This window comes from Chiloscyllium punctatum, chromosome 14, assembly GCF_047496795.1.
Source record: "Chiloscyllium punctatum isolate Juve2018m chromosome 14, sChiPun1.3, whole genome shotgun sequence".
NCBI lineage: Eukaryota > Metazoa > Chordata > Chondrichthyes > Orectolobiformes > Hemiscylliidae > Chiloscyllium > Chiloscyllium punctatum.
Window position 1 is genome coordinate 11,971,851 of NC_092752.1, and position 19,503 is coordinate 11,991,353.

Consider the following 19,503-nt stretch of genomic DNA (forward strand, 5'->3'; position numbering starts at 1 on the left):
TTCCTTTTGTCATTGTGAAATTGTCTTTGGGATTTTTTGGTCAGCAGTAACACCTTTATAAACTGCTGTGCTGAATTAAAATGATAAGAGAGGACTTTAAAGAGAAAGTGAATTTCTGGTTGAAATCCAGTGTAGAGCTAAATATTTGTATTAATTCTGCTACTCGTTAGCACAGGTCAGAATGTAGCTAACCGTGGTTTGATTCCAATCCAGTGATCAGACAAATAGTGAGAAAAAAATTTTCAATTGCAAAGTGAAACGTTTTATGAAAAGAAGTCAGTTAAGTTAACCACTTGTTCACCGAAACCTGTCAAATAATAGCATGGGTGTTAATGTGGGTTTCTTCCAGGTGCTCTGGTTTCCTGCCATGGTCCAAACATGTGCAATTTAGAGGAACTTGCTGTGTATTTTGGGCCTTTTGCTTCCTACGTTACAACAGTGATTATGTTGCATTGACTGTACAGTGCTTTGAAATGTCCCGTGGTTCAGAAGTGTGCTATAAAAATGCAAGTTTCTCTATTTGACTGTCACAAGTGATCCTAGAATTGCAGGATGGACCTTAACATTGTAAATGATATATAAAAAGGAAGAAACATTTCCGATTAGTATACAGTTATATAAAGATTGTTTGCTTTCAGTGTTTCTTTACTAATTTTTAAAATGAACAATAATGATACTTTCAAATGCTTGTACAAAAACAAGTGGAGAAACACTTGAGGTAGCAGAAAAAGTAGGGTGAGACAGGAGATTGGTTCTGGATTGCTTGAGCAAAAGGCTGGCAGAGACATGGTGGATAGATGATCCCCTTCCATTTAATGCAGCTAGCAACATCAGATAGAATCCAGACCAACATTCTAAATATCATAACAGGGATTATAAACAGTTCAGAAAAACCCAATTACATGCCTCTGGATTAGTGGTGCTGGAAGAGCACAGCAGTTCAGGCAGCATCCAAGGAGCAGCGAAGATTACATTAGATTAGATTACTTACAGTGTGGAAACAGGCCCTTCGGCCCAACAAGTCCACACCGACCCGCTGAAGTGCAACCCACCCATACCCCTACCCCTACCCCTACATTTACCCCTTACCTAACACTGGGGGAATTTAGCATAGCCAATTCACCTGACCTGCACATCTTTGGAGTGTGAGAGGAAACCGGAGCACCCGGAGGAAACCCACGCAGACACGGGGAGAACGTGCAAACTCCACACAGTCAATCGCCTGAGGCGGGAATTGAACCCGGGTTTCTGGCGCTGTGAGGCAGCAGTGCTAACCACTGTGCCACCGTGCCGCCCACAGGCAAAAGCCCTTCATCAGGAATAAAGGCAGAGAGCCTGAAGCATGGAGAGATTAGCTAGAGGAGGGTGGAGGTGGGGAGAGAGTAGCATAGAGTACAATGGGTGAGTGGGGGAGGGGATGAAGGTGATAGGTCAGGGAGGAGAGGGTGGAGTGGATAGGTGGAAAAGGAGATAGGCAGGTAGGACAAGTCATGGGGACAGTGCTGAGCTGGAAGTTTGGAACTAGGGTGAGGTGGGGGAAGGGGAAATGAGGAAACTGTTGAAGTCCACATTGATGCCCTGGGGTTGAAGTGTTCCGAGGCGGAAGATGAGGCGTTCTTCCTCCAGGCGTCTGGTGGTGAGGGAGCGGCGGTGAAGGAGGCCCAGGACCTCCATGTCCTCGGCAGAGTGGGAAGGGGAGTTGAAATGTTGAGCCACGGGGCGGTGTGGTTGATTGGTGCGGGTGTCCCGGAGATGTTCCCTAAAGCGCTTTGCCAGGAGGCGCCCAGTCTCCCCAATGTAGAGGAGACTGCATCGGGAGCAACGGATACAATAAATAATATTAGTGGATGTGCAGGTAAAACTTTGATGGATGTGGAAGGCTCCTTTAGGGCCTTGGATAGAGGTGAGGAAGGAGGTGTGGGCGCAGGTTTTACAGTTCCTGCGGTGGCAGGGGAAGGTGCCAGGATGGGAGGGTGGGTTGTAGGGGGGCGTGGACCTGACCAGGTAGTCACGGAGGGAACGGTCTTCGCAGAAGGTGTAAAGGGGTGGGGAGGGAAATATATCCTTGGTGATGGGATCTTTTTGGAGGTGGCAGAAATGTCGGCGGATGATTTGGTTTATGCGCAGGTTGGTAGGGTGGAAGGTGAGCACCAGGGGCGTTCTGTCCTTGTTACGGTTGGAGGGGTGGGGTCTGAGGGCGGAGGAGCGGGATGTGGACGAGATATGTTGGAGGGCATCTTTAACCACGTGGGAAGGGAATTTGCAGTCTCTAAAGAAGGAGGCCATCTGGTGTGTTCTGTGGTGGAACTGGTCCTCCTGGGAGCAGATCCGGCGGAGGCGGAGGAATTGGGAATATGGGATGGCATTTTTGCAGGAGGTAGGGTGGGAAGAGGTGTAATCCAGGTAGCTGTGGGAGTTGGTGGGTTTGTAAAAAATGTCAGTGTCAAGTCGGTCATCATTAATGGAGATGGAGAGGTCCAGGTAGGGGAGGGAGGTGTCAGAGATGGTCCAGGTAAATTTAAGGTCAGGGTGGAATGTGTTGGTGAAGTTGATGAATTGCTCAACCTCCTCGCGGGAGCACAAGGTGGTGCCAATGCAGTCATCAATGTAGCGGAGGAAGAGGTGGGGAGTGGTGCCGGTGTAATTACGGAAGATCAACTGTTCTACGTAGCCAACAAACAGACAGGCATAGCTGGGCCCATACGTGTGCCCATGGCAACCCCTTTGGTCTGGAGGAAGCGGGAGGATTCGAAGGATAAATTGTTAAGGGTGAGGACCAGTTCGGCCAAACAAATGAGAGTGTCAGTGGAAGGGTACTGTTGGGGACGTCTGGAGAGGAAAAAACGGAGGGCTTGCAGGCCCTGGTCGTGGCGGATGGAGGTGTAGAGGGATTGGATATCCATGGTGAAGATGAGGTGTTGGGGCCGGGGAAATGGAAGTCTTGGAGGAGGTGGAGGGTGTGGGTGGTGTCTCGAACGTATGTGGGGAGTTCCTGGACTAGGAGGGATAGGACAGTGTCGAGGTAGGTAGAGATGAGTTCAGTGGGGCAGGAGCATGCTGAGACAATGCATCGGCCAGGGTGGTCAGGCTTGTGGATCTTGGGAAGGAGGTAGAACCGGGCAGTGCGGGGTTCCCAGACTATGAGGTTGGAAGCTGTGGGTGGGAGATCTCCTGAGGTGATGAGGTTCTGTATGGTCTGGGACATGATGGTTTGGTGATTGGGGGGTGGGGTCATGGTCGAAGGGACAGTAGGAAGAGGTGTCCTCGAGTTGGCGTTTGGCTTCAGCGGTGTAGAGGTCAGTGCGCCAGACTACCACTGCGCCCCCTTTATCCGCTGGCTTGATGGTGAGGTTGGAATTGGAGCAGAGGGATTGGAGGGCTGTGCTTTGTGAGGGTGAGAGGTTGGAGTGGGGGAGGGGGGTAGACAGGTTGAGGCGGTTAATGTCCCGGCGGCAGTTGGAAATGAAGAGGTCGAGGGCAGGTAATAGGCCAGCGTGGGGTGTCCAGATGGATGCAATGTGTTGGAGGTGGGTGAATGGGTCCTCGGAAGGTGGGCGGGAATCCTGATTGTGAAAGTAAGCTCGGAGGTGGAGGCAACATTGTTGCAGTAAAAACTGCATTGGAAGTGGTTGGGGAACAGCCTCATTGCATCTTTAAGGAGCAAAGTGGTTAAAGACTGGAAACAGAGAAAGGTGCATGACAGCAGGGAGTCACTGGCATTTTTAAAAATTTGGCCTAGCAAAGAATTGGCACAGATGCTGTGGTCCATGTGGCTCCTTCTGAGCTGTAAAAGGCATGTTTCTTTGGAATTACAATGCTTAAGTGTTAACTAGCCAAATATGTTGTACACACTGAGATGCATAAATAAGATGAATGACCATTAATCTGTTTTTGATGATGTTGACTCAAAAGAAGGGTTATTGATCGGATGAATTATTCACTCGTCATCAAATAGTTTTACAATTCTCCTGCTCCTCGGATGCTGCCTGGCCTGCTGTGTATTTTCAGCATCACATTTTTCAACTCTGGTCTCCAGCATCTGCAGTCCTCACTTTCTCCTAGTTGAACTGCTGAAACATTCAGCTTCCTGGTACAGTACCATCTGAGGTATGACACCTCTAATGATGCAGCAGTTTCTTTGTCCTGCTCAAATTTAATGCAGTCAGTTGCTTGATTGGGGCTTAATCCACAACACTATGATTTGAAGAAGATATTGCAAACTGAACATGAGCATATTTTATCGACACAAACTAGCTTTTCTTCCTTTTGTCATTGTGAAATTGTCTTTGGGATTTTTGGTCAGCAGTAACACCTTTATAATCTGCTGTGCTGAATTAAAATGATAAGAGAGGACTTTAAAGAGAAAGTGAATTTCTGGTTGAAATCCAGTGTAGAGCTAAATATTTGTATTAATTCTGCAACTCGATAGCACAGGTCAGAATGTAGCTAACCGTGGTTTGATTCCAATCCAGTGATCAGACAAATAGTGAGAAAAAAATTTTCAATTGCAAAGTGAAACGTTTTATGAAAAGAAGTCAGTTAAGTTAACCACTTGTTCACCGAAACCTGTCAAATAATAGCATGGGTGTTAATGTGGGTTTCTTCCAGGTGCTCTGGTTTCCTGCCATGGTCCAAACATGTGCAAATTAGGTGAATTGGCCATGCTAAATTGCCCATAGTGTTATCATAGAGATGTACAGCACGGAACCAGACCCTTTGGTCCAACTCGTCCATGCCGACCAGATATCCCAACCCAATCTAGTCCCACCTGCCAGCACCCTGCCATATCCCTCCAAACCCTTCCTATTCATATGCCATTTAACCTATCCAGATGCCTTTTAAATGTTGCAATCATACTAGCCTCCACCACTTCCTCTGGCAGCTCATTCCATACACGTACCACCCTCTGCGTGAAAAAGCTGCCTCTTAGGTCTCTTTTATATCTTTCCCCTCTCATCCTAAACCTATGCCCTCTAGTTCTCCCACCCCAGGGAAAAGACTTTCTCTACTTATCCTATCTATGCCCCTCTGGATTTTATAAACCTCTATAGGATCACCCCTCAGCTTCCGACGCTCCAGGGAAAATAGCCCCAGCCTATTCAGCCTCTCCCTGTAGCTCAAATTCTCCAACCCTCGCAACGTCCTTGTAAATCTTTTCTGAACCCTTTCAAGTTTCACAACATCCTTCCGATAGGAAGGAGACCAGAATTGCATGCAATATTCCCAAAAGTGGCCTAACCAATGTCCTGTACAGCTGCAACATGACCTCCCAACTCCTGTACTCAGTACTCTGACCAATAAAGGAAAGCATACCAGACGCTTTCTTCACTATCCTATCTACCTGCGACTCCACTTTCAAGGAGCTATGAACTTGCACTCCAAGGTCTCTTTGTTCAGCAACACTCCCCAGGACCTTACCATTAAGTGTATAAGTCATGCTAAGATTTGCTTTCACATTTATCTGAATTAAACTCCATCTGCCACTTCTCAGCTTATTGGCCCATCTGGTCCAGATCCTGTTGTAATCTGAGGTAATCCTCTTTGCTGTCCACTGCACCTCCAATTTTGGTGTCATCTGCAAACTTACTAATTATACCTCTTATGCTCACATCCAAATCATTTTATATAAATGATGAAAAGTAGTGGACCCAGCATAGACCCTTGTGTGGCACTCCACTGGTCACAGACCTCCAGTCTGAAAAACAACCCTCCACCACCACCCTCTGTCTTCTACCTTTGAGCCAGTTTTCTATCCAAATGGCTGGTTCTCCCTGTACACCATGAGATCTAACCGTGAGATTGGTATGTTTGAATTCAGAGAACCCTTTGTTATGGGATGTGTAGGTTAGGTGCGTTGGTTAGGGGAAATGTAGAGGAATGAGTCTGGGTGGGAAACTCTTCGGCAGGTTGGTATGGACCTGTTGGGCCAAATGGCCTGTTTCCACACTGCAGGGATTCTATTCTGTTCTATTCTAACACTAATCAGCAGTGACGTTAAGAAACTTCTTCAGTGTAATTGGATCTTTATTATTCTTGACCAGTTTTGTTTCATTTAATTTGTTGGCAGTCAGGGCCCCAGGGTTATCTGGGAAGCCTGGATCAGCCTGAAGCAACAAACTATGAAAGTGAGGCAACAACAATCAATTTGCACTTATATAGTGCCATTGAAGCACTAACCCTTCCGAAGACACCTTACAGGAATGTTATCAAACAAAATTGCACAATTGACCAAAGACTTTGTTATAGAGGTAGGTCTTATGGCATATTAGATAAGCAGAAAGAGGCAGTGGGAGAGGTGGAAGGGTGACTGCTGGGAGTTCAAAACCTGGGACCTCGGTAGCTAAAGGCCACCAAAAATAGGCAAAGTATACCACAAGAAATTAGAATGAAAGGAACGCCAAACTGTAGGAATTGTAGGTCAATAGGAGGAAATCATAGAGACAGGGAATGAAACAAGAAATACCAGTGAGTTAAGAAAGATGGTTATTAATTTACATGTCATCTTATTGCATCCTCCAGAAACATGTTAAGCACTAGACATGAAGTGAATTACTTTTAATGTACAATGATTGTTGCTCACGGAGGTGATTGCAGCAGCCAGTTTTTACCAGTAAGATTCCAAAAATATTTGTAAAATAAGTTACTGGTTAATCTGCTTTTAATAGTGATTTTGAGGGTGAAATGTCAGCAAGGAGTCACTTTTTTTTAAAAATGCAGCAGAGCATGTTTAACTTCCAACTGACAGAAAAAAATTGGAGATCAAATCATTTTTTTTAGGAATTTAATCTCTTGTTTCCTCATAATTGTGTATGAAAATCTTAAAGTTACTTCGGTCAACAAAATTTATATTTGGAGTCTCGGTATCTTCATACTGTAAATTTCTATTCTGGATCTTTGTTTTATTAATTTTAGTGCCAGTTATATTTCATTTTTAGAAGACAGCGTAAGATCTATTTAGTGGAAAGAATCTCAATCAACTTATCAGACATTACTGGAAACAATCCAACTCAAAATAGTCTATAAAAAATACTTGGAAATGATTTTCTCCCCCTTGCCCTATTTTGCATCCATATTTGGTGATTCCCAGTGTAAAACTGCATCTTGTGCCATTATTCTGTCATCAGGCTTTTGAAGGCGTATTTTGTTTGACCCATGCATTTCTTTTATTACCAGTCAACTGAGGAATTATTATTACAGATAGGAGATGTTAACTGTTTTCCTATCTTTTAGTTTTACTAGTCCATCTCCTATATGGTTGCACGTAGGCAGAGAAGGCAAAGTTTAATTCTCAGGTGAAGGAGACAGATGTACCAGGGAAATGGGATATGGCTCAGTTCCCATATTAAAGTTGTGCTTTAATTTAGCTTTTATTTCCAATTTAAATTTCTACTTTTTTGACTGCTTTTGTTTTCTTGTTGTACTGAAATTGCAGTCACCTCTTAGTGCTGCTACAACAGCTCTATCACTGGCAAGACAGTATCGGAAAGATCATTGTGACAAGTTTACAAAGGCAGAGGTATTGGATGTACACTTCAATGTTCCTCTCTGAAAAAAGAGAATCTAACCATCTACTTTTGACATTTAATGGCATTACCATCACTGAATCTCCCATTATCAACATCCTCTGGGTTACCATTTACTAGAAGCTGAACTGGGCTAGTTATATAAATAATGTGGCGACAAGAGCAGGTCAGAGGTTAGGATTCTTTGGTGAGTAATTCACCTTCTGATTTTCCCATGTCTGTCCACCATCTGAAAATTGCAAGTCCAAAGTGTGATGGCATACTCTCTACTTGTCTGGATGACTACAACTCCAACAACATGGAAAAGTTTGAAACTGGATAATGCAACCCGCTTCATTTGTACCATATCCACCAACATTCAGTCCCTCCTCCACTGACACTTGGTAGCAATAGTGTGTACCATTTGTAAAGTGCACTGTAGAAACTCACCAATGCTCCTTAAACAGTACTTTGCAATTAAACCATCACTGCCATCTAGAATGACAAGGGCAGCAGGTGCATGGCAGTTCCCCTCCAAGAGTCTCACCATCCTAACTTGGAAATATATTGCTTCTTGAGTGTTTCTGCGTCAAAATGGTGCAAATTCCTCCCTAATGGCATTGCTCGACTGTCTAGATAGCAGTGGTTCAGGAAAGCCACTCACCTCCACCTTCTCAAGGACAACTAGAGATAGGCAATAAATGCTAACTCAGCCAGTTACACCCACTTCCCATTCACTGATTGAAAGAAGTGTTCATGTGCAAACTGTCTTTTGTTTAACTTTGTAATATAGTATGGAGAAAGATACTTTGTTGGCAGTCAGACTTAAATAAAAAGATGCTTGGTTGACACTCGAAGATCATGTACATTGGTGTGACTGATGGCTAGTGTTTCTGCATCTTAGCTGATGAGTGTAACTTCATTCTTGGGATAGCATGTATTGGAGTTCTCCCATGATCATAATCATGATGTGAGAAAATAAAAGCTTTAAGTTGAGTTCACTTCAAGAAACATATTCTTTGAATCAAAATAAGTTGTGCCATACTGTTAGACTAAGATGCCACAGGATTGTATCATCCTCCATACTGTTGAGGTATTTTGAATACCTTACTTCATATAACCTTACTACAAGCAATGCCAGTACTTACTCCTAGATTTTGTACATTTAAAGACAAGCGGATACCAACAGCTGTGAACAACTTTGTTAATGTATTAACAGTTTACATTAGAGGAAAACTTTATCAACCTGTTCCTTTGTAACCTCTGTTCTTTGCCCAACAGCAGATCAGACCTTTGGTGCTGCAATCTCCAGCTTGTGTAGGGCAGGAAGACAGGTCCTAAATTTAGCTACAATGAGGATTGACACTCCCCTTCAATGTTGTAGTCTGGACCTATGGATAGTGATAATAGAAGCTACGACTTCATTTCCATTCAATGGCTGACAAGGAAGCATGTCTGCCACTGATGTATGTTGAAAGATTTGTGTTTGACCCATGACCTCTTTGGCTGTGTTATGAATGCACTTTTTGTGGTCATCAAGTGCTGGAATGGGATCTGAATCCTGAACTCCTGGCTCAGAGCTAGAATGCTACCTATTGCACCATAAGACCTGCACCAACTGTAACTTCACAGATCCCCACAACTATAATGGGGGCTACCTTTCCATAACTGTGTCATGCTGTAATTAAAGCTTGTGACCAGTGGAAGTGCTGCAGTGTGACAAGGAAATTGCATTATAATTGCAGACATAAAAATTTCCATGGAAAAATAAAATTAAAGCCTGAACTTTAATGTGGGGATTGATCAATATATGCTAACTGGTTCAATTATCCCCATTTCACCTGAAAACTTTACTTCTCGGAATACAACTCCATGATACAAGGTTACATATATCTTAATGACTGTAAATGATTTGTTTTTTTTTAAATTAACCTATTTTTCTGAATTAACCTGTTCAGAGATGTTACTCCTCACCTCTGGAGCAGGTGGGACTTGAACCCAGGTATTTTGGTCAAGGGGTAGGGACAATACCATGATGTCACAAAAAGAACTCTTGGCACAGGTTTGATAAATTATGCATTTAACAGGAATACTATATGCTTCTATATCTGACAGGTGAGCCAATGGACCAGGCTGTGTGAAATTAGCATTCCGCTGGCTGTGGAAGGCTTTGTCAAAGATTTAAGTGACCAGAGAGTGACTATTCCACCTGAGATACTACACCTCGAGCACAAACTCGGGGAACCCGTACGCATTCATAATGATGACAAGATTCGTCGGCAGAAGTTGCAACTCTTATCCAAGGAAAGTAACAAAGAGTCCATTGGAAGTGGATCAGAAAGATCACTGGAATGTTTCTCAGATGGAAGGGCTGACGCACCTGGAGGAAGGAAGAAGGAAAACCAGGATACTGACATGGACAGCCTGGAACTGAAGACCGCTCTTTCTAAATTAACTGTGGAGCAAGTACCAGCTGTGACCAACAGGGAGCAGTCCTGCATAAGGAAAGTGAAGACAACTGACCTTCCACCACTGGAACATATCTTTGCTGAGGGGCTTTATTTCACTCTGACAGATATGGTCTTGCTGCCTTGTCTTCACTACTTTTTTGTAAGTTGCTAATTTTTGAATTATTCATTTTTTCTGTTAAATTTAAATTCAGTGTTAATTTTGATATTGTTTTCTTGCTGAAAAGGTTCATATTGACTTTCTATTTTTAGTCTGCATGGCATTATTTAAAATCTGGATGTAAAGTTAGATTCACAGAAGGATGAAAGCACCACTTAAAATGTGTTTTTGGCTTTACTTTTGGAAAAAGCATTTTGCTTGTAATGTGCAAAACTGCGATTGTTCCTCAAGTTGTATGAAGTATGAAAAGCTAGATATTCAAGTTTTGAATTTGCAGTCTTGCTTTTATATCTGACTCTTTTTCTGGGCTATGGCTATGTAGAAACTGTAGTAGCCATTCATTCCCTTGAGCCAGATTGCCAGACAGTTGAATCATCTGATATGCACTTAGAGGTGGCACAATGGCTCAGTGGTTAGCATGGCTGCCTCACAACGCCAGGGACCTGGGTTCAATTCAAGCAACTGTCTGTGTGGAGTTTGCACATTCTTCCCGTTTCTGCATTGGTTTCCTCCTACAATCCAAAGATGTGCAGGTCAGGTGAATTGGTTGTGCTGAATTGCTGATAGTGTTCAGGGATGTATAAGTTTGGTGCATTAGTCAGGGGTAAATATAAATTTGGGGGAATGGGTCTGGGTGGGTTACTCTTCGGAGTGTCGGCGTGGACTTGTTGGGCCGAAGGGTCTGTTTTTGCACTGTAAGGATTCTATGATTCAGTTCCATTTATCCACCTTTATGCCCAATTCCCTGATAGTTTTGCCTGACACGAATCTGGCAAGCACAGTCTTGAAAATTTCAACTAAGGATAGTTTTACTTTGAAAGATTGTGCTACCTTGTCTTGGGATTCCTTCAAACAGAAAGTAATCCTCTGGTGCTGTGCCAAAGTGACTGTTCCATATGTCTGAGTAAAATTGAACATTTCACCAGATTGTTTGACCCGGGGTTAATGCAGACTTCACCTAAAATCTATACATGTGGACGACATTTCAGTAGGAGCAGGAATCTGGGGTAGGTTTAGCACCAGGCAATATAACCAGCCTTGGATCTCGTGCCGCTACCTTTGCCCAGGTCAGGAAAAACTAGACTCACACCTGGAAGCTTCTCAATCTAAATTGTTCAGTGTCACGCTGGGTGGCACATTCATTTACTGAGTCACTGGATGCACTGAATGTTTTGCTAGAGTTCTTCCAATCCTTGTGCCACAGCCATCATTGTCAGAACCTTTCTACAAAATCGGTGGGGAATGTTGTTGCTTTGCCATTGATTGTAAATTCCGGTCTTTGTCTTTTCTGTCAGGGAGAAACAATTTCTCTTGATGCCATCAATATAAATGAACTCATGATCACGCTTTGACCTTGTGAGGTTGTTTCTTGGGATCTTGATTGTTCACCATCATGAACAATTTGCCTGGATCTCAGTACAAGTCATGGGGAGACTGGTTACCCTGCACAATGCAGTGCCTATATATGTGTCATCATATACCTGATTTGCACAGAAAACAATTTTACTACTTGGAAGTTTCAAAGCCACCATCTTCATCATTTATTTCCTCCACCGATAAACAGTGACAGCAGTGTGTACCGTTTACAAGACACACACCAACAACTCTTCAATCCCCCGTAAATAGCAACTTGCAAACCCGTGACTTCTATCATCTGGAAGCACAAGGATAACAAATGTGTGGAAGCACAACCTGCATTTCCCTCCAAGTTACACACTATCTGACTTGGAGCTATATCATCCTGCCTTCACTATAAATTCTGAAACTGACTTCTTAACAGTGTTGTGGGTTTATCTACACCATGCAGACAGTGCTGGAGAACAGAGTTGAGAGTGTGTTGCTGGAAAAGCACAGCAGGTCAGGCAGCATCCGAGGAGCAGGAAAATCGATGTTTCAGGCCAGAGCCCTTCATCAGGAATAAGGCTAGGACCCTCTGGGGTGGAGAGATAAATGGGAGGGGATGGGCCTGGGAAGAAGGTAGCTGAGAGTGCAATGGTGGATGGAGGTGGGGGTAAAGGTGATAGGTCGGCGAGGAGGGTGGGAAGGAAGATTGACAGGTGGGACAGGTCATGAGGGCAGTGCTGAGCTGGAAGGTTGGAACTGGGGTAAGGTGGGGGAGGAGAAATGAGGAAACTGTTGAAGTCCACATTGATTCCCTGGGGTTGAAGGGTCCTGAGGCGGAAGCTGAGGCGTTCTTCCTCCAGGCGTCTGGTGGTGAGGGAGTGGTAATGGAGGAGGCCCAGGACCTGCATGTCCTTGGCAGAATGGGAAGGGGAGTTGAAGTGTTCAGCCATGGAGCGGTAGGGTTGGTTGGTGCGGGTGTCCCGGAGATGTTCTCTAAAGTGCTCTGCAAGAAGGCATCCGGTCTTCCCAATGTAGAGGAGACCATATCGGGAGCAACAGATACAATAATTGACGTGTGGAAGTGCAGGTGAAACTTTGATGGATGTGGAAGGCTCCTTTGGGGCCTTGGATGGTGGTGAGGTGGGAGATGTGGGCGTAGGTTTTGCAATTCCTGTGGTTGTAGGGGGAGGTGCCAGGAGGGGAGGGTGGGTTGTTAGGGGGCGTGGACCTGACCAGGTAGTTGAGGAGTGAATGGTCTTTGTGGAAAGCAGATAGGGATGGGGAGGGAAATATATCCCTGATGGTGGGGTCCGTTTGGAAGTGGCGGAAATGTTGGTGGATGATGCGATTTGTGCAGAGTTGATGGGGCAGAAGGGGAGGACTGGGGAGGGGTTCTGTCCTTGTTGCAGTTGGAGGGGTGGGGTTCGAGGGCGGAGGGGCGGGACGTGAATGAGATGCGTTGGAGGGCATCTTCAACCACGTGGGAGGGGAGGTTTCGGTCTTTAAAGAAGGAGGCCATCTGGTGTGTTCTGTGGTGGAACTGGTCCTCCTGGGAGCAGATACAGCGGAGGCGGAGGAATTGGGAATACAGGATGGCATTTTTACAGGAGGAAGGGTGGGAGGAGGTGTAATCCAGGTGTAACCTACACCACGCAGACTGAAATGATTCAAGAGAGCAGATCACACTTCCTACTTCTCAAGGACAAATAGTAATGAACAACAAATGTGGCCTTGCCAGCAAAGTCTAAATTCTATGAACGAACCATGTAAAATTCCTGAAATTTGATCATAGAATCTCAGCTGACAATCTCTGAGGTAGACTGGCACTTCTACTTTTGAATGAAACAATAAACTTGAGGGCTTAATTGCTGTGGTCAGGTGGATGCATAGATCCCGTGAAGGTAGCTCGTGTTTAATTGAACTTATTCTGTACGTTGACGTTGCCATTGAAGCATCACTGTCACATCCCTTTAGAAAGTTGGCAGTGTAAAACTGGAAATGGTATACACGTTTAGTTTGAAGATTTTTAATTTTTAATTTACAAACTCAGCAGATTTTCAGTTGCATGCCCCTTTTTCACTCTGACTCACATAGTTCCCTGATAAACCAACTCAGAGGTGATTGTCACACACTTTATTTTATGACTTATTAGAAAGTACAGAATATTGTGATATCACCAAGTGGAAGATTTGTATTGTTGTAATAAGAATGTCAATTGCGGCTCAATTTTTCTGTCTGACTCAATTCTGAAGAAGAGACATACCAAACTCCAAAATGTTAATTCAGTCTCTCTTTTTTTTTCCACAGATGCTGCCAGACCTGCTGAGTTTCTTCAGCATTCTCTGTTTGTTATCCGATTATTATCTTTTTGTGGGAGCTTGCTATGTGCAAATTGTCTGCCATGTTTCCTACAATAGTGACTACACTTCAAAGCACTTAATTGGCTGTATCATGCTGAGGGATGTACCGAAGTTGTGAAAGGAACTAGATAAATGCAAGTGTTTTTATTATGCCACATATGGAAAACAAAACACATGTAATGATGATGTGATTCTCATTGAGAAACAAAGCTCACGCAAAGACTTGTAAATTATAGCAGCTGTACAGTAACTAACATTCCTGTTTGTTGACACCTAGTTTTTGTCCTTTCTATCAAGTTGATGAATAAATATTTTTGTGTCCACATATAGAAGTCTAGCCCTTTATTAAGTTGGGTATTAACTAAACAGACATTACATGAAAAAGTATTTTGTATGAGCTCGTACTGAAGGAGCTACAAAAATGCAGATTATGTCTGTTCAAATTGTTGAGCTTGAAGTTTGCTGATTCTAACTTTAGTCCTTTTAGTGGAAACAATATAAATATTTTAAAGTTCAATTTAAGTCACTGCATTTTGAGCCCATTTTAAGCCTGTCCTCTCATTTCTTAGAACCAGTGCACATTGATTAGGATAGTCTCCTCATCAAATCTGTTCCACACAATGTGTTTAATAGGTTCGGCACACTGATAGGCTGTGGAATTGTTCTATTCTAGATGGCAAGGCAGTAGAGGACAGAACCAGACCCTAAATCTTTTCACACTAATAAACTTCTTTTTACTGAGACATTTTAAAATTGTGCTCCTCCAAACCAAGTAACATTAATTTCATCCTGCTCCTGTTTACTCAATCAACATGTTCAGACATATCTCCATAACAGGTGGAACTTGAATTTGGCCCAGAGAGAGGGACACTACCATTTTGCTCCAGGTATTGCTTCCTACCCCCAATTTTTAGGTGCAGAAGTAAATCCCAAATTAATTAGCTCCTGTTTACAATTATATACCCAATTAACATTCAATTTGCACACACAAACATCCAAGCTGCTAAAAAGGAGAGGAAGTGGTAATGTAGCAGCAATGTTACTAGACTAATAGTCCAGAACCCCTAAGCAATCCCATTGTGGCAGATTGTGAGGTTTAAGAAAGACTCCTGATGCAGTGGTCGTGTCCCTATGTCTATATCAGAAGATCTGGGTTCAAGAAGATATGTTATAATATGTGCCAACAAGCTAATTTTTAAAAAAATCCTGAATTTGGAAATGCTTCTGTTGTTGTCACTACTTTCCTATTCCATGCATGTGCTAAAAATGTAATGTTGAATTCTAATACCATTTGGATGCAGGGTTCCTGTGTTATTGGTCTTAGTGATCTGGGGCACATGTTGTACTTACTGTGATTGCTAGGAAAATATGTAGAGTTCACGGGCCAATTACAGATTATTTCCATGCACGATGCGAAGTCTTTCCATTTGTGACTGGACTGTCTACACATCAACCATTCCATACATTTCTGCAGGGGTTGAGAGTTAATCAAAAAATATTAGACCAAGTCCATGCTTTTGATCTCCAGTGCCAGTCTTTCAAGGTGAACATTGTGCAACAGGATTTTTTTGCAAGGTGAACATTGTGCAACAGTATTGAGTGACCTTCCATCGCTGCTGTTGCCTGGCATCTGAGTTCTCCCAACCCGTGCAGTGCTCCTGCATTGCGGTGTGCATGCCCAATAAAATGAGCTGACCTCATCTTATCCTGTAAAGTTAGCCATCCTTTTTGTTATAGCTTACTGTGGATTCTGAACTAGCTGAATGTTTATATATCCTGGTGTTTCTGTTTGAAAATTCTGAGTATGGCTCGCAAAGCTAACTACAGTGCAGTAAATTGCATACATAAAGGTTAACGAATGTAGATTAAAGTAATGTGATGTGAAATCAAAAAGTTAGCTGTTCCTTAAAGACCAAGTCTTTTGTAAATGTATAAAAAGACATTTTTGTGGCTACGTGGCCTTTGGTTGTGGTTTGAGGACTAGTTGAGAAATTGCAGCTGTCATACTAACAAATACTGGAAACTAAAAAGGAATGTGTAGAATAATTAGATGATCCTTTTAGGGAAACTTACTGCGTATTAGGAGACTATTTACTGCACCTGCCATGGATTTGATGTATCTCTCTTGGATTGCTCTCATACGAACCATTTTTCTCTGCTGTGGAAACAGAATATATTAGTCTCTGAGGATTTTCACAATCTGCTAAGAGTGGGGTATTATTCTTGTGATTCTTAAATTCATTCCTTCAAAACTGATATGAGTTTTTTTCACCTGGTGTTAAGCTTAGAAGTCATATAGCAGATTTTCTAGTAGACAGTGAGACAGTTGCATGTCACAGGTAGAAATGCTTTAAGTGCTTTCAAACACTTGAAGGCATAGTCTGTAAAGTCATATCCATGCCCTAGACTATTCAGTTACAATGTGCAAATGAAGTTATTCAGTTTTTCTTCTTTGTTAACTGTATTTAGCTGTAAAACATAAACCATTGATTTTGGTTCCTAATCCAAGCTCTTTTCCCTTGCCACCAACTGTCTCTTTCCTTAGCAACTATCCGATGCTGAGCAAGACTGAATATGACTTGGTATTGGATGTAGTCTTGAGGTAGACTACTTGTAGACATTGACACCATCATTAAACCGTTCATTTCTATAACATTGCCTGACTCAGCCCTTACCCTCAGCTGATCTGCTGCTGAAACTCTTGTCCATATCTTTGGTAAACATAGACTTTATCATATCAACAGATTGGAACAACGGGTTCTACTCTCCAATGCTTGAGGCCATTCTGAACTCTGCTGCCTCAGTCTGATCTTGCACCAAGTCCCAATTGTTTATCTGACATCTCTTTGCTGACCTACATAGATCTTCATCAAGCAACGTTTCAATTTTAAAATCCATGTTTTTGTTTTTGAATGCCTCCATGGTTTTTCCCATCCCTGTCTCTGTAAATTGTTTCAATCTGCTGTCTCTGGTCTTATAAGATATCTAATTTTATTTCCTTTACCACTGCTGGCAGTCCTTCCAGCTGCCCAGGCCCTAAGCTCTGCACCTGCTTTCATCGCCTCCCTACCTTTCTTTCTACCCTTAAGATGTTCCTTAAAATCAATGTTGAAATTTTTAGTTATCTAACCTAGTATCCTTTTATGTGGCTCATTGTCAGATTTTGTTTAATTACTTTAAAAATGCTACATAAATGGGAACTAATACTTTTCAAGAGTTTATATAAGCAGACATGATTATATGCCATTTGTTGGACAGAAGAAAAGAAGAGAGAGCTTGAATTTAAATAGAACATTTTACAACTAAAGTGCATCTGAGAAGTGTTCCTGGTGTCATATTTATCCTTTAACACCATGAAGTGCAGGTGATATGGTAATTACCTCGTTATGGTTTCTAGAACCTTATTCCATGTAAATTGGTTTCTGTGTTGAAGCAAGATCTGGTGTGGATTGTTCTAATGTAGACATTACTATTGTGAAGAAAATCTTGCATTTATGTAGCATCTTCATAATTGTTGGCTCTTCCAAAGCACTGTACATCTTATTGAGTACTTTTAAAGTGTCACCATTGGCCTCAATAGGGCAGTCAAATCATACAGTGCAAAATCTAACAAGCTACTAGCAATGTAACACCCCTCAGTGTGGCTCTGTAGTTCAGCTTGAACAATATTTTTGAATAGAGTTTGAAACTGCTGCATCCTGATTCAAGGACAAGAGAACTAGAATGACATTATGAGCTTTGAGATTGTGTAATTTTGTTTTCCTTTTCTCCCCCTTTAAATCATATATTGCTTTCACACATTCCATTGTTCCTGGTCTAACTTTTGTAAGCTTATTGACAGATGCAAAAAGGACAACAGCTTAAAAAATAGTTGAATCTGGTAATGATCTGCTACCAGAGGGCAGGGAGTCAGTCTATCAAAGCTTTAGTTTAGTATTTATTTTGATCTTTGATATTTAGTAATTGCAACAAATCAGTTATGGAAAAAGCAACATTTTGAGGGTTTGAGAACTGAAATGTTTTCACAAGATGCCATCATATAACTTAGATTAGATTCACTACAGTATGGAAACAGGCCCTTTGGCCCAACCAGTCCTCACTGACCCTCCAAAGAGTAACCCACCCAGACCCATTTCCCTGTGACTAATGCACCTAACACTATGGGCAATTTAGCATGAACGATTCACCTAACCTGCACATCTTTGGATTGTGGGATGAAACTGGAGCACCCGGAGGAAACCAACGCAGACACAGGGAGAATGTGCAAACTCCACACAGACAGTGTGGGTGTGAGATGTTGGACAGTAACTGTCTTATCAGTGAGTAGTTTGGATCTATCTTTGGCCACATTGGATGAATGTTGTGTCTGGTGGAAGATTTTGTTACCTATTTTGTGTTTAACAAGCATCTCACTTTTGATCAAAGAGGAAACAAGTTTGAAATTTGGCTCGGTGGTGAAATTTTTCAGGGTCAGTAATGTGAAGGGCTTTTGCCTTGGTTTTAGATTTCACACTTTAACAATTGCATGCCGCTCTGTGTTAATCCAGAGGTGTTGGAAATAGGACCTGACTATTTCTGTGATTGCAGTACATAGGTTGTTCATATCACAGCTGCTGAGGAACGTAGGTCTCCAGTGTGGCACCATCACTGCATGCATGACTACAAAGAAAAATGTCACACCGTATATTTCAGGGGATGTTTTGATTTATGGCTAAAGTCACATTTTTGTTCCAAATTCTTTTCTAATCAGGTTTCTCTTGGGGATTGTCGAGACGAGACACTGAAAACATTGCCCTTACTGGCACGCTGGTACCAACGTGTTCAGGAAATATCTGGAGTGAAAAAGGCGGCTGCAAGCTGTGACATTCATCTTCTCAACCTCTCTGCTCCTTTGCCTTCCTCTGCTGTGGCAGTTTCGAGCTCTTGTGAACCTAAGAACGACAAGGATGAAACCACAGACTTCCACTTCCGAGGTGGCCCAAGGCCCACCATGAACAAGCTAGAAGTAACTTAATATTTTTATGATTTTAACATTTCCTTGATGTCATATTTCACATTGTAGAGACACAAAACGCTACAATATTTATTACCTTGTAAACCTGCTCTGCGTGAAAATATTCTTTTTATAATCGCCTGTTAACCTGAACTCTAGTTGTTTGCCAGTAACCTTTGACTGACTGACATTGCAGACAACATGAGACTCCAGTCAGAAATGATATTCTTGAATGATTAAGTCTGCAGTATTTTCTGTTTGAGATTGAAATGTTTTATAATTGCAGCACACGAGAGTATTTTCTTCAGGATTGGTATATACATAGAGGTGGGTTATTAAAAGGCAAAAGGCAGTGAGATGGTTTTGGGATATATTTCTAAAGAGCAAGCAAATTTGTTGAAGTTCTGATGGAAGAATGGTATAGCAGAACAGATCATGGACCAGAGTTAAAGGTTACAGGATGGAACATCTGATAGGAGAGTATTGCCAAGATAGAGAGAAGTGAGACTCTGGAGGCTTTTGTAAAGGAGGGCAAGGAGTTTGAGATTTTTACTGCCTTTCTGAAACACTTAATAAAGATATAGATGTCGGATCTATAGGGCTTTGAATAAGCTGAATTCAGGCAAAACTGATGTATGGAGGTAAGAATTCAGGTATGGAAAGAAGTGAGGAAGAT

The 19,503-nt window shown here is 42.5% G+C and overlaps 1 protein-coding gene across 1 annotated transcript in view; it reads left to right on the forward strand.

Moving 5' to 3' along the window:
* Positions 1 to 19,503, forward strand: part of gstcd (glutathione S-transferase, C-terminal domain containing) — a 140,538-nt gene that overhangs the window by 4,284 nt on the left and 116,751 nt on the right. Inside the window, exons 3-4 of the mRNA XM_072583891.1 lie at positions 9,618 to 10,112; positions 18,585 to 18,839. Of these exons, the coding sequence (XP_072439992.1) occupies positions 9,618 to 10,112; positions 18,585 to 18,839 (750 nt within the window). The remainder of the gene's footprint in view (positions 1 to 9,617; positions 10,113 to 18,584; positions 18,840 to 19,503) is intronic.